Source organism: Lepus europaeus, chromosome 10, assembly GCF_033115175.1.
Source record: "Lepus europaeus isolate LE1 chromosome 10, mLepTim1.pri, whole genome shotgun sequence".
Lineage (NCBI taxonomy): Eukaryota > Metazoa > Chordata > Mammalia > Lagomorpha > Leporidae > Lepus > Lepus europaeus.
In genome coordinates, this window is record NC_084836.1 from 99049292 (window position 1) to 99063953 (window position 14662).

A 14662-nucleotide genomic window follows, 5' to 3' on the forward strand; every position below is an offset into this window, starting at 1 on the left:
GGCCCTGAGTGTGGCCCCTGCAGCCCTGCTGTGGGGCAGCCACAGGTCACCACACCTTCTGAGCCCGACTTCCAGCTCGACTACACCCAACTGTAGAGCGGTCACCTCGAGGAAGAGGATGAGCCCAGTACTGCAACCTCCCCCAGGAATAAGGGGTCACACACTGACCCTGGAACCTGAACCTCAACTTCTTCACATGGAAAATGAAGTCAACCCAGTTGGGTGGTGGGACTGGGGAGCAGGGGGGCTGGGGGAAAAGAGGGTGCTGCCAGGTCACCGCAAGGGACAATTCCAGCAGGCCAGGGAGGGCCTTACAGCCTGGCCCCACCTCTTTCAGCATGGAGATCCTGGGGGCCCAGCTCTAACGCCCTGCACACTGCAGGCCCCTCTGCGCAGGTCACCTGCCTCCTCATGCCTCAGTTCCCCTCTGTACCACAAGCAAGCAGACTCCACTCTCATGAGCTCCGACCCCATCCTCTTCCCTATTTCTCCCTCCTTCCCCACACCACCCAGGCCCATCGCACGCTCCTGGGGACTACTGATTGTGGACAGACAGACAGACAGCTGGACTGACCTGGATGTTTGTCAACAGCCCAGCGGAAATCTCCTCTTTATGCTTAAAATAAAATCGACATCAAACCTGTCCCCGGGGCCCCCATTAGAGCTTCCTGTTTCTGAGAGCTGCAGCCAAGGCAGCCCGCGGGAGAGGAAGCGCCACCCACCCCTCCCCAGGCTTTCACCCTTTGTGTGCCCCGGCGTACCCTGGCCGCTCCACCAGCCGAGGGTGCTGCTCCCCGCAAGTAACTCACCTGGAGGGAGATTGCAGGGGTAAGGCCTCCGAGCCAGCATCATTGCTGCCCTCCCCCTTTCCTCTGGAGTAGGGTATGCATGAAGGGCTCGGAATACCCAGGAGGGAGGACCAGGGGACCCTAACTGTCCCACCCCTCCCACAAGGCCCAAGGGGGAGACTGGCTGGCCCAGGATCCCCCAGAGTTCAAGGCAAGGCCACTCACTCTGCACCACCCACCCCAAGTCCCTCTTCCTCCCTTTACTGTCTGTGTGACAAGTTCTAAGTCAGCCCTCCCCAGGCTTCCTGTCCCCTTGGGACCTGGGCAGGGTGCAGGGGAGGGTCCAGGCACCCCCGGCCCCATCCCCAGCAGATCCCCTTCCCAGCACTGTTCCCAGCTCTGTGCTGACTCCCCCGCGGCTGGGCTGCACAGTCTCCTCCTCCACGCAGGACGCCTGCCAGCCTCCCGGAGGGAGGAGTGATGAGGACACCCGCGGGGCCAGGTGCACACGTGCCCCCACAGGACCCCAGGGTGAACAATGGTGAAGTTTGCACCCCACGGTTCTCCCACCCTTCCCCTGGTAAACACAGAAAGCCCTTGGGAAACAAGCACGTGTGTTTATTAACCAGGGGGAGGGAAGTCAGAGCAGTGCAGGCTTCTAACCAGTCCTTCTTGTAGTCTATCCACCTAGGCTGACAGCCAAAGACCAGGAAGAGCAGTGGGCAGGCCCCGGGTCCCTGCCCCCACCCCAGGGTGAGTTGCCAGGGAGCGGGGGCCCTGTGGGTAAGGAAGAGGAAGTCGGCAAGGGTCAGAGGCCCAGGAAGGAAGGAGGAAATGGTCACTGGGCAGACAGGCTCAGCCAGACCCCCGGGCCGCTAACCCTCAGTGGGGAGGTCTGAGCACCCCAAATCCAGCCCCACCAGAGAGGATACATTGGTGTCAAAGGCCATGAACGTGGGGGAGAGGGGCCCAAAGCCAAGAGCAACCCTCTCCAGGCTCAGTCCTAGCCAGAAGCTGCTGGTCCAGCCTCTGAGCCTTGGCCTCCAAACCAAGTTCCCCCAGGAGGACGGGTGTCCTGTCTCCCATAGCCAGGGAGTGGATGCAAGAGGTCAAGGGCCAAGGGCCCCTCCAAGACGTGTCCTGCGGTGAATTCCCAGCGCAGCAGAGGCCTAGCCCTCCGCTGCTGGGGTCTCCCGGGCCTGCCGCAAGCCATAGAGCCACTTGATGACGCGGGCGTTGCGCTCCACCACCGACACGCCGTAGGGCACGCGCTCCCGGGCACGCTCCTCCACCGTGGCGGAGCTGCGCGGGGAGCAGCCGCCCTCGGAGCTGCCCGGCCCCGCACTGGGCCCGGCCAGGGACACAATGTCCGAGCTCGCCCGTGCCAGGTGGGCCACACCCAACCCCCGTGCCTCCTCAGGGTCCAGGCCACAGAAGTTAAAAAAGCGCTCGAGGTCGGCGGCCGCCCTGGAGAAGCGCTCGCTCAAGTCCGACTTGGAGCGCTGCAGGCCCGGCGGCCGGGCTGGACTGGAGGCGGTGGCTGAGCTGGGCGACGGGCAAGGCTGGGCCGGAGATGCAGGCAGCGGGCGGACGTCCACTCTGCGGACCGCCGTCGTGGGGGGCAGGCGTGGAGGCGTGGCTGGGGGAGCCTGGCGGGCGCCTTCCACCTGTGCAGGGGCGCAGCTGGCCTCGACAGGGGACACGGGACTATCACACAAGTTGATGAGGCTGCTAAGGATGTCCAGGTCCAGCTGGGGTCGGCGGCCAGGGCCAGGCAGGGCCCGGCGGCTGGGCGTGAGCACTGTGCGGCGAGTCCCGGGGCTGAAGAGGGGCTGTTTGGACAGCAGGGGCTGCACGGGCTCTTGGCGGGTGTTGGCCACATGCAGGCTCTTCACGTACTTAGCCTTGTCGGCCTCCAGGCGCTCCACGGCACTGGGTTTCCGGGCTCCACCGTCTGCTGGCCTCCGAAGCAGGTAACCGGGGACCTTGGTCCGCAGGCGGAAAGGCAGGGCTGGGGCGGCTGGGGCTCCAGGGGTCAGCGTGTCCACAGGCATGGCTGTTACATACCCCGAGGCGTGGGTGTATGGAGATCAGAGCAAGGAGGAGACAGATTCAGGTAGAAAGCCGGCAACTGGCCGCCCAAAACGGCATCTGGACGCCCGCAACGGCTGTGGTGAAGGAAAGAAAAAGGGGCTGAGCTCGCTCAGACAAAGGCTCGGCCAAGCTGAGCCAGGCAAAGACGCCTTCCCTATTATAAGGTGAAAGCCACGCCCCCTATTCATAGAGAGCCAATCGGCAGGCAAAGGCAACGCTCATGGCCTGTGGCCCCACCCACACCCCCTCCCTCCTTCGAAGTGGGTTTGGATAGGGAGGACCAGGCGCGGCAGAGGCAGAGAGAGAAAAGGTGTAGTAGCAGACTGGCTGGGGAGGGCGTGCTGTAAAGCGAGCGTGCGGGCCCCAGACTGCACAGGGCTCCAGCCAGCTCGGCCTCAGTGTCCTCTCAACAGCTCCACTTTGCAGCTGGGGAAACTGAACCCCAGGAAGCCACCAGTTTGCTTCAGCTAACCCCAAAATTGGTGGTGTTGAAGTTAAGGGACCAAGAGAAAGGGCTCCAGCCCCACACCCCACCTGGACTGCCCACGGGTAGCCTGTTTCCGCCTCCAGCCCTCCGCCACCCAGGCAGGAAGCTGCTGTGTGCCATCATCCTGCCTGGGCACGCCAGGCCCCAGGCACAGGAGCACAGCATGTAGCAAACCTGCGCGTAGAAAATCCCCACCCCTGCCCAGTGGAGTCCAGACAACCTTCCAGTCCGGCACTCCCGTGCCAGGCCTGTCATGTAGAAACGTCAGCCCTGAGCTACGCTGCTGTAAGAGAAGCCGGAAGTGCCCCAGATCACACAGCCCTGCACAGAGGCACCAGCAGACTCTCCACCGGCCCACAGCTATGGGACAGGCACTCACAGGCAGGGGAGGGGCCTGTGCCTGGGAGCCCCTGTGTCCTCATGACTGCCCAAGGGACAGGGCCCAAAGCCCTAGACATCAAGCCAAACCTGTCCCTGTTTCCAAGGTAGGGCTGGGGCCCAAAGCCACCACCCACCACCTCCACACCATGCTAGCCAGGCCCCCTGGAGATGGGGTAAAGAAAAACCATACAGGGTGCTGGTGTTGTGGTGCAGCGGGTTAAGCTGCTGCTCACAACACCAGCATTTCATATTGGAATTACCATGAGTCCTGGCTGCTCTGATCCCAATCCAGCTTCCTGTTAATGCACCTGGGAAGACAGCAGAAGATGGTCCAAGGGCTTGGGCCCCACCACCCACAAGAGAGACCAGGTCCTGGCTCCTGGCCATGGCCTGGCCCCAGACCTGGCTGTTGAAGGCATCTGGGGAGTAGGCCAGTGGGTGGAAGGTCTCACTCACTCTCTCTCTCTCTCTCTCGCTCTGCCTTTCAAATAAATAAATAAATAAACAAACAAACAAATAAATAAATCTTTTTTTTTAAAAAAGAAAACTCACACACCAAGTCCTGAACCTTCTCATCTATAAATGGAGGGCACTTAATCTTGGGGACTGGCCGGCACCACAGCTCACTAGGCTAATCCTCCGCCTGCGGTGCCGGCACTCCGGGTTCTAGTCCTGGTTGGGGCGCTGGTTCTGTCACGGTTGCTCCTCTCCCAGTCCAGCTCTCTGCTGTGGCCTGGGAGTGCAGTGGAGGATGGCCCAAGTCCTTGGGCCCTACACCAGCATGGGAGACCAGGAAGAAACACCTGGCTCCTGGCTTCGGAGCCGTAGCGGCCATTTGGGGGGTGAACCAATGGAAGGAAGACCTTTCTTTCTGTCTCTCTCTCTCACTGTCTAACTCTGCCTGTCAAAAAAAAAAAAAAAAAAAATCTTGGGGACTTGCCATTCAGGTCATCTAACCGATAGCCGTTAGTCACACAGTCAACCTTACCCTCAAATTTAAATTAAGTAAAAACTTTAATATTCAGTTCCTGAAACCCTCGAGCCATATTTCAAGTTCTCAACAGCTCCACTGGGGAGTGCAAGGTGACAGCATGTAGCACAGCTGGCATCCATGTGAGAGCCTGTTTGAGTCCCGGCTGCTCCGTTCCCGATCCAGCTGCCTGCTAATGCACCTGGGAAAGCAGCAGAGGATGGCTCAAATGCTTGGGTCCCTGCCACCCACGTGGGAGACCTGGATGGAGTTCCAGGCCGGGCTCAGCCCTGGCTTTGCAGCCATTTGGGGGTTGGAACAGAAGATAGAAAATCTTTCCTTCTCTCTCTCTCTCCCTGTATGTGTGTGTGTGTTAAAACTCTGCCTTTCAAATAAATAAAAAGAAAAACCCAATAGCGCCGTGGAGCCACCAGTCACCTCCCTGAATAGCAGAGAACAGAGAATCTGCACACATGGCAGAAAGCTGCATGGCACAGCCCCACCTAGACACCTGGCAACCCAGGAGGGAGCGAGCCTGGCAACCTCGCACCATCCGCTCCTATCACCCCCACAAGCCTGTGAGTCCTCATCACCCCATTTTGCAAGTGGGGAAACTGAGACTCAGAGAAGTAACCAACCCAGGTTCAAGCCCATGTGAAGCCTACCCCACCACACTAACTTCCACCTGTACCTGTTTCTTCCCTCCCTCTGCCCCCCGCCCGGCTCCTTGCGCACACACACACACAATCTCTTTTCTCCTGGTCATCACACACACACACAATCTCTTTTCCCCTGGTCATCTTCACAAGTGCCGTATCAGTCATTCATTTCGTTGCAACCTTTGATGTCTCATCCCCCTAAAATGGCAGGGGGCCAGGAGTTTGTGTCTGTTGTGTTTACTGATCTTGGGTCTACAGTATTGCCTGGAACGCCTAGGGAGCCCACAAGGCCAGGCAGGTGGACATGCTGCAGGGGACACGCCCCCCCTGCTGCAGGCTCGTGTGTCCAGTGTAGGGGGTGCCGTGGCCTAGGAAGCTGCGAAGCCAACATACAAACTCCACTCTCTTAACTGCCAGCATGTTCAATAATAATACTTTTTTTTTTTGACAGGCTTTTTAAAAACACTGCATGTACTGGGCAGACAAAACACCTGGGTGAACGACTCTGCCTCCCTCCACCACTTCCAGCTGGAGACTCACGAGTTGGGAGTAGAACCCCGGGGGCGGCTGGCCTGGAGCCACTACTGCCCCTGAGGGCTGGCAGGGTTGGGAAAGGGCCCACCCCCCACGAGACCTCCCCCATGAGACCTCCGCGGGGAAAGGTCTGACCGGAAGGACGGCCTTACAGGGCAGGTGGAAGTAGCAGCATTCTGCCCCACCCCCGGGCTGCCACCCAAACCAGTCCAACTCGTCGTAGGCGGCGGTGGCTGCGGTTCCCTCCCGGGCACCATCGGAGACACAGAGGGAGGAAGGAGGTCACGCGGGCAGAAGACCCCGTGCGCCCCCGTTCGGATGTCCTTCTTGGGCCCGCCCCACTGGCCCCAGGGCCAACCCCCTAACTGGTTTGAGGGCCTGGGGCTCGCCCACCCACCCATCCCGAGCCTTGCGCAAGCAGCCAGGGCCGCCTCCCAACAGACTTGGTTTCCTTATCTGGGAAGCACAGTTAAAAATAGACTTTCCCAAGCCTTCAGGTCACCGCAAGGCTGGAAAGACCCAGCAGGTCAAGGACCTGGCAAAACTGGGAACGCCCGGGGTCCCCGGGAAGGGTCGGAGCCCGCGGAAGCGGCGCGTGCCGTGTGACCTGCACAAGCCCCAGGTCACAGGCGGGTCTTGGAGGTGCGGCAGCTCCTGCCCTCGAAGCCAGGGTCCCAGCGCCCAGGTCGGGAAGGCCCCACAGGCGCCAGCCCCGGGGCGTGCGGCCCCACCTAGCTGCTTCCCCACCGGCTGGCCGGCTCGCCGGAGCATCTGCCGCGGAAGGGCGGCCCGGCTTCTGCCCCCCTCCTTCGGGGCAACCCTGGGGGCTCCGGCGCCGAAGGGGCCCGCTCGTCGGCCCTCTCTGACCTCGGGTTGGCTGGCTCTCCAATGAGGAACGAGGCTGATGGCACCTCCCCGGCATCCCAAGTAGGAAGGCAGGCCTGGACCGACCCCCACCCCCGCGGGGCGCCCCCCGCCCCCGCGCGCCTGTACCTGGTGCACCGCGCCGCTGCCCTGCGTTCCTCCAGCCCGGCCCACCTGGGGCTCAGGTAACTCGCGTTTGCGCAACTTCCGGCGGCCGCGGGCAGATAAACCCGCCGGCCTGGGTATTATCGGAAAAATGGGAAGGAAAGCCAGGCAGGGGCCGGAACTCGAGCCCAGGCGTCCTGGCCGCTTGCCCGGCGCCGGAACCGCGTCCGATTCGCTCCAGGCCCGTCTGTCCGGGAGAACTCTCCCCGGGGCCCCGGAACTACCTACAGCACAGTTAGTGAATGGAGCCCCCAGTGGCTCGCTCCGGCAAACGCACCCACCTCAGAGATGGAAAGACTGAGCCACACCGATGCCAGGCACGGGAAGGGGTGTTCACCAGCCCATTCTCATTTGGCCAGACACCCCGGTGACAGTGACGTGAGCTCCATGGGTTTTGTTATCCCCACTGCAGGATGGAAAACTGTGGCTGGGACAGGCTGAGTCACTTGCCCCAAGTCACTCTGGGAGCCCGACCTGGGACTTGCCCCGAGGCCCAGGCTTACGGCCACCCCTTTCCTCCCTGCCCAGGCTGGGGGACCCCAGCCCTTCATGCCCCACCTTCCACCCCCTGGGGGTCGCAGGGTGCTGGCTGGGAGGAGCCCTGTTAACTGTCAATAGCAGTAAAGGCAGCCAGCATAGTGCTACCAATAACTGGAGCTGTGAGTGGCAGGTGCTGTAGCCACTGAAACTCCGCACTCTGGGAGAAGGAGGAACCATGCAACCCCCACCTGACGGCTGCTCCCGTGGCCCTGCAGGAAGGCAGCCAGGAGGAAGGTGACCGTCTCCTCTGCCAACCATAGCCCAGCACATCACTGGGCACATTGACCAGGCCATTCTGACTGGCAGCCTGAGGCCCACAGGAGGAAGTACCCCCGAACTTCAGACCTGAGCCTGGGGAAGGCTCAAGAGGGTCCAGTTCTGTGCCTGGTGGGGGCTGGGGCAGGACTGACACCGGGGCAGGAAGTGACCCGGGTCACCTTTCATTCCCTCTCAGCATGAGGTCTCCCCTAGCCCTGGAAATTAGGGCGGCGGGGGGGGGGGGGGGTGACAAGTCCATCCCCGGCTCCCTCTACCCCCATGGCCTGCTGAGTCCCTGACTGGCCATCCACTGAGGCAGCGTGAGGACGAGGAGGAGGGTTCCCACCAGCCCCAGCAGTAGTAACTGTGTCCGTCACCACACAGGGAAGAGTGTTTGCTGTGTACCAGGTCCTTGTCTAAGTTCCTGCTATATGTAACTCATTTCGCTCTCATCCCAGCCCTGCACTGTGGGTGCCAACATTACGTCCACTGCACAGATGAGAAAACTGAGGCACACAGAGCTGGGAAGTGGCAGAGCCAGGCTCTGAACCCAGGCTTAGGTCTGGAGAAAAGATGTGGAAAAGAATGCGTTCTCACCCTTGAGCTTTGGCCACTCCTCCGCTGTGTCCCCCAGAAACACCGGGAGACCCTGCAGCCTCTGCCTGGGTCCCAGCAGACGGCACCTTGGGAAGCACTCCCTGGCTGTAGCTCTGGTCCTCCATTCGCTCAGCTACAAAACGGGGGCAAAACCAGCAATGTTTTCCCAAAAGAAATTGGAGCTCATCAGTGTGGTGCTTAAACCAGCTACGGTCACTTAGAATAAAAACCTGAGCTCCGGGACTTGGCTCTTGCCCGCTCACCTCCAGTTCCTAAACAAACCAAGGTCTTTCCTGCCTCAGGGCCTTTGCACCCGCTCTTCTCCTCCCTCACCTCCTTCAGATCTCAATGTCAGCTCCTCCCAGGCCACCCCGAGAGGCTCCCACCCACTCGCTCACCCTCTCACTCATTCTCCACTCACCAGCGTCTTAGACGCTCACTTGTCCATTACTTGTTTCTGGACTGGGAGCTCCATCTCACCCTTCCCTCTTTTCTTTCTCCAGGGACCAAACTCAAGAGGAAACACCGCTGACCAAGTGAAAGGCAGAGTTCCAGAGAGCGGGAGAGAGATCTTCCAACCACTGGTTCACTCCCCAAATGGTGGCAATGGCCAGAGCTGAGCCAGGCCTACGAGGAGCCAGGAGTTCCACCTTTGTCTCCCTCACAGGTGCAGGGACCCAAGGACTTAGGCCATCTTCCGCTGGCTCAGAACTGGAGCAGCCGGGACTCAAACCAGTGCCCCGCTGTAGGATGCCGGTGGCCTCGGCTGTGCCGTAACTCGTCGCACCACGATGCCAGCTCCGCTGCTGGCCGCCCCCAGCCTGTCCCACTCCTCCAGCCTCAAGTTGTCTCTGTGCAAGTGTGGCTCTGGCCACTTCTAGCCAAGCTCTGTCCTTTCCCCAGAGACACCAAGGCCTTGCCCATGCCCCTCCTGCCCCGTCTCCCTGGCCACCTCTCCAGGGGTAGCGCGGGCCCCAGGCCCTGGCTGTGTGGGTTCAAATCCCAGCTCCACCAGTGATCAGCCATGACTTCCGGGCTAAGAGACTCAGTTTCTCCAGGCTTCAGTTTCCCCAGATGCAGAACAAGTCTGCAACAGTGCCTCCCTCCTAGCACAAGGCCTGTGTGTGACCGCACACAGCCACCACGGCGGGAGCTATGATAAGGACTCAGCCAAGGCCACACTCCAGTGCCCAGCTCCTGGGTGAGGCCTGCAATGCCGCCCCACTACTCCCAGGGGTTTCGAGTCACAACAGTAGCCCAGGAATGGTTAAGAGCACACAGCTCTTGGTGTAGCAACTAAGATGCAAAGTCCCAGCTCCTCTGCTTCTGGTCTAGCTCTCGACCAATGCACAGCCTAGGAAGTGGCAGCTCAAGTACCTGTGCCACCGCCACCCATGCAGGAGACCCGGATGGAGGGCCAGGCTCCTGGCTTTGGCCTGGCCCAGCTCTGGCTGTTGTGGACATTTGGGAAGTGAACCACTGGATGGAAGATAACTCTCTCTCTCTCTGCCTTTTAAACAAAATGACATATAATTTTTTTTTTTTAAGAAGAGTATAAGGGCCAGCACTGTGGCATAAAGAGCAAAGCAGCAACACCAGAATCCCATGTGGGGACCAGTTCACGTTCTGGCAGCTCCACCTCTGATCCAGCTCCCTGCTAATGGCCTGGAAAAAAAACAAAACAAAACAAAACAGAAGATGGTCTAAGTGTCTGTGCCCCTGCACCTATGTGGAAGACCCGGATGAAGCTCCTGGCTCCTGGCTTCAGCCTGACCCAGCCAGGGCAGTTGTGGCCTTCTAGGGAGTAAACCAGCAGATGGAAGCTCGCTCTCTCTCTCTCTCTCTTTAAAAAAAACACAGAGCCACTTGAATAGATACTTCTCCAAAGAAGACATACCAATGGCCAACATGAACACAAAACAATGCTCATCATCACTAAGCTTCAGGAAATGCAAAGGAAAACCACAATGAATAGCAGCAAACCACACCCACCAGGTGAGGATGTCGAGAAATTAGAATCTTGTTTGTTGCCAGGGAGATGTAAAACGGTGCAGTCACCATGAGACGCAGTATGGCAGTTCCTCAAAAAACATCAGCACGGGGCCCGGCGCTATGGTGCAACGGGTTAAGCCGCGATCCACATCCCATACGGGCACTGGTTTGAGTCCTACCTGCCCCACTTCTGGTCCAGCTCCCTGCTAATGTGCCTGGGAAAGCAGCACAAGATAGCTCAAATCCCTGCGTCCCTGCCACCCACGTGAGGAAGCTCTTGGCTTTGGCCTGGCACAGCCCTGGCCGTTACGGCCATGTGGGGAGTGAACTAGCAATTCCACTGCTGAGCACGGACTCCCATGGAATCGAAAGCAGGGACTCAAGCAGACGTTTGCACACCCACATTCCTAGCAGCCTCTCACAGCCCGAGTGTCCATCGGTAGATGAAAGGCCATAGAAAATGTGGGACTTCCAGCTGGCGCCGCGGCTCACTAGGCTAATCCTCCGCCTTGCGGCGCCGGCACACCGGGTTCTAGCCCCGGTCGGGGCACCGATCCTGTCCCAGTTGCCCCTCTTCCAGGCCAGCTCTCTGCTGTGGCCAGGGAGTGCAGTGGAGGATGGCCCAAGTGCTTGGGCCCTGCACCCCATGGGAGACCAGGATAAGCCCCTGGCTCCTGGCTTCGGAACAGCACAGTGCGCCGGCTGCAGCGGCCATTGAAGGGTGAACCAACGGCAAAAGGAAGACCTTTCTCTCTCTCTCTCTCTCTCTCTCACTGTCCACTCTGCCTGTCAAAAATTTAAAAAAAAAAAAAAAAAAAAAAAAGTGGGACTTCCGTAGAATGGTTAGCCTGAAAGAACAGGGCAATTCAGACGTGTGGTATACGGATGAACCTGAGGACACGGTGCTGAGGGAAATATGCCAGACCCCAGCCACACATTCTATGAGTCCCTTTACATGCAGCCCCTAGCAGGGTCAAATTCATAGACTGAAAGTCACGTGGTGGCTGCCCGGGGCTGGGGGGTGGGGGTGGGGACAAAGGAAGTCATCATTCGTCACGGTACGGAGTCTCGGATGGCGGAGACGAGCACTGGGCACGCAGCGTATGCTAACGCCACTGAATCGTGTGCTGCGAGGTGGTGGGAATGGCCGATGGTATTCTCTTACATTCATCACACTCGCGACAGTGCAGCACCTGGAGCCAGCCTCCCTGGATTCACACTCCCTGCTGAGTGACCCCGCAAACCATTAAATCTGTCTGTGCTCCCCGTCCCACGAGGCCAGACCTGATGACAGCAGGAACTCCTCGGGTGTTAGAGTGGAGGGAGCTGAACAAGTGCACACTTGTCAAGTGCTTAGCACACAGTCAGCATTCAAGCGGTGCTGGGAACTTTGGTCCTCCTTGGAGCGCGCAGGAGGCCCCTCCCCTTCCTTCCACCTGCTTCTCTCCTGGCCTTGGGTGCAGACGGTGAGGCCCTCGCCTGCCCCAGCAGAGGATCAGGAAGGCTCCAAGCAGTGGCAGCCCCAGCTCGGTTTCAGCCCAGCTGTCCAGGGCAGAGACACCCGGCTGGGCGTCCTCCAAGGCCACGCTAGGCCTCAAGCTATTTCTGGAGGCTTCCCAGACGCTCGTGCCCTGGCCTGCCCAGGAGCCGGCCTTGCCCTCGTCTCAGGAAGGCAGAGCCGAGCAGGCTGTGGGAGGGGTGTGGGTGTGGATGTCCAGGGCATTGAACTCCTGCCTGGCCTGCCCGCATGCCCGCCCCCAAGGACCCAATCTCCCGGGCCTCAGTTGGCACCAGAGGTTGCAAAATGAGGACAGAGGGGCTCGTAGTGGGAATGGAACGGGAGACACCACACACGGGGCCTCGGGGAAGGCCCGGCCCAGGATGCGGAGGCTGGCCGTTGAGGCAGGCGCACGGCCAAGCCCACTTCACGGCCTAGATTGCCCTCTGCTCAGACCTGAGCTCACCATCCTGGCTTCTCATCTCAGCCCAGAGATGTGAAGAAACTTTCCAAAGTCACACAGAGAGTCAGAGACAAGTCATTCAGAGTGACGGTCTCATGAGACACACATGTGTGCGAGTGTATGATTATTGTTTTCAATGAGGTAATGCATGCACATGGCTCAAAATTCAAACTATAAAGGAAATAAAGTTAAAAAAAAAAAAAACCACAATTCCCTCCACCTCTGTCCTCACTACCCCCCAGCCCCCGCAGGCACCACTGGGGCCGGAAAAATTTTAAGCAAAACCAAGCGAGTATGAACACAAATGATTTCCTTTGTACACGCATGGCATCACGCTGTGTAGACTGTTTTCACCTGCTCTTCCTTGGCGTGCAGTATGTTGCTCTTGCTGCCATGTCAGTAGGCAGAGCGTATCCCCCCCCAATTCGTTTCCCTGGTCCCCACTGGCAGCCACTATCACCAACCACGCTGCAGCGTCACTGTGCCTACATTTTGCCTGGAATGGGGCGGCTGGGGCAGAGGGATGCATTGGCGATTGTGGCAGAGATAGGACTGCGTGCCCCGGGAGCCACGCGAGTCGGTGCCTCGCCAGGGGAACACACCAGTTCACTTCACTTAACTCCAGGACGGAGGTCACGGCCACCCCAGGAAGTGTGTGCCAGCGATGCACGCCTCCTCCCAGCCCCCACCTTCATCACCTTCTACTGGGAGAAGATAATAAACTCGCTAGCAAGCAGAATTTATAGGACACAGGATGGAGCAAACGAGGAAAATGAGACATCAGGGGAGGGCAGGACATGCAGTCAACAACCACTTCCCGAGGGCAGGCACTGGGCACAGCAGTTCAGCCACCACTTGGGACACCCAGAGCCCATACTGAAGTACCCACCCACGCCCTAGGAAGTAGCACAAGTGCTTGGGACTCTGCCACCCCCGTGGGAGTCCTGGATGAAGTTCAGAGCTCTTGGCTTCAGCCTGGCCCAGCTCTGGCTGTTGTGGGCATCTGGGGAGTGAACCAGCAGTTGGACGATCGCTCTCTGTCTGTCTCCCTGCCTTGCAAATAAAATGAAAATAGATAATTATTTGTGGAAGGAATGAATGAAAGGCTTTTCTTTCTGAATTCTCTGAGCTCTTCTCCCCAAAGCCAGAAAACGGGTCCAGAAGGAAAGAGAATAAGTAACTCTCTTGTGATGAGATTCAGGACTCGAATTCTGTAATTCTCTGAGTGGAGGATTCTAAGACTGAAGCCAGATGGACCAGGTGACTTCGGGCAAGGAGCCTACCTCCTTCAAGGAGGAAGCTGTTCCCCCACCTACGAAAGGAGACCAACAAGAGCAGGTGCAGAGAAAGAGGTCCCCAGGAGGCAGAGCAGGATCTGGCCCAGGTCAGAGGCTCCACCTGGAGGGCCCCACCCCCACCCCCACCCCCAGTGTTTAGGGGCTGCTTCAACCCCTCTCCCGACCCCAGGCAGGTTCCCAAGAAGACAGCAGCGCCTCCGAGGGCTCAAGAATCTACTACCCACTTGGCATCTATCCTGGAAACGTCGGTCCCCTCCCATCCCCAGAAAGAGGGCCCTAGGAGGGGGTGTTGGGATTCAGAACCCCCGACTGCAGAAGGGCCCCAGGCGCGCTGGGTCTCCTGAGGACGGTGCCGAGTGGGCAAGGTAATCCAGCCAGGAGTTCACAGGCGTATCCGTGCCGAGGACAGACTAGGAAAGCAACCGCCGGTTACCTCTGGGCCTCTCAAGGCAAATATGCACCTGCCTAGTCTTAGCGGCTGCGCGCGGGGGGTGGGGGGGGGGGTGCGGCCTAGGGCCCTCGCCCCTCTGAGTCTCAGCTTCCGTAGCTGTGAAATGGCACGCAGATCCGACTCGGGGAGGACACCCGGGAGCGCTCGGCGGACACAGCTCCCCACACCCGGGCTCGCAACCCGGACCACCCGCGAGCTCACCTGGAGCCCGCGCGAGGCGTGTGAGGTTGACAGCTCGGACCCGGGCCGGGGGTAGCCGCGCCCAACGCAGGCAGGTCCCAGCCCCGCGCGGCAACCTGCAGGAGCCTCTTCGGAGCTGCGCGCGGCACCTGAGACGCGCAGGTGTCCCGGTGTTTCCGAAGGCCTCCCCGGAGCGAAGGTCCCCGGGTCGCGGAGGAAAGGGAAGTGGGCCCGCCGCTCCCCACTCCGCAACTTCCCCGGAATGGTTCGCTCCGGACTTCCTGATTGGTTCCTCGCTTCCGTTCGAACGCCGCGGCGCCCAGGTTGCCAGGCGACCGCTTAGCTTCGGCTGCGCGCTGGAGGCGACTCACAGCCCCGCCCCCGCCGGCCCCGTGTTCTCCCGGCGGCTGCAGGAGCCGGCGCCTGGCTCTTTTCCTGTCTTC

General features: G+C 59.8%; 1 protein-coding gene across 4 annotated transcripts; it reads right to left on the minus strand.

Annotated features, from left to right (window-relative positions):
• Window positions 1-1401: 1401 nt before the first annotated feature.
• Window positions 1402-14421, minus strand: FAM110A (family with sequence similarity 110 member A). 4 transcript variants are annotated; one of them, XM_062202309.1, is made up of 3 exons: window positions 14241-14421; window positions 13180-13343; window positions 1402-2956 (listed from the first exon to the last, which is right to left on the minus strand). In XM_062202309.1, the coding sequence occupies exon 3, from the start codon at window positions 2840-2842 to the stop codon at window positions 1958-1960; it is 885 nt and encodes a 294-aa protein (XP_062058293.1). In that variant the 5' UTR covers window positions 2843-2956; window positions 13180-13343; window positions 14241-14421; the 3' UTR covers window positions 1402-1957. The 4 variants fall into 4 exon arrangements, with proteins under 4 accessions (XP_062058293.1, XP_062058292.1, XP_062058294.1 ...); XM_062202308.1 differs by lacking the exon at window positions 13180-13343; XM_062202310.1 differs by lacking the exons at window positions 13180-13343; window positions 14241-14421 and adding an exon at window positions 8338-8423.
• Between the last annotated feature and the right edge of the window lie 241 nt (window positions 14422-14662).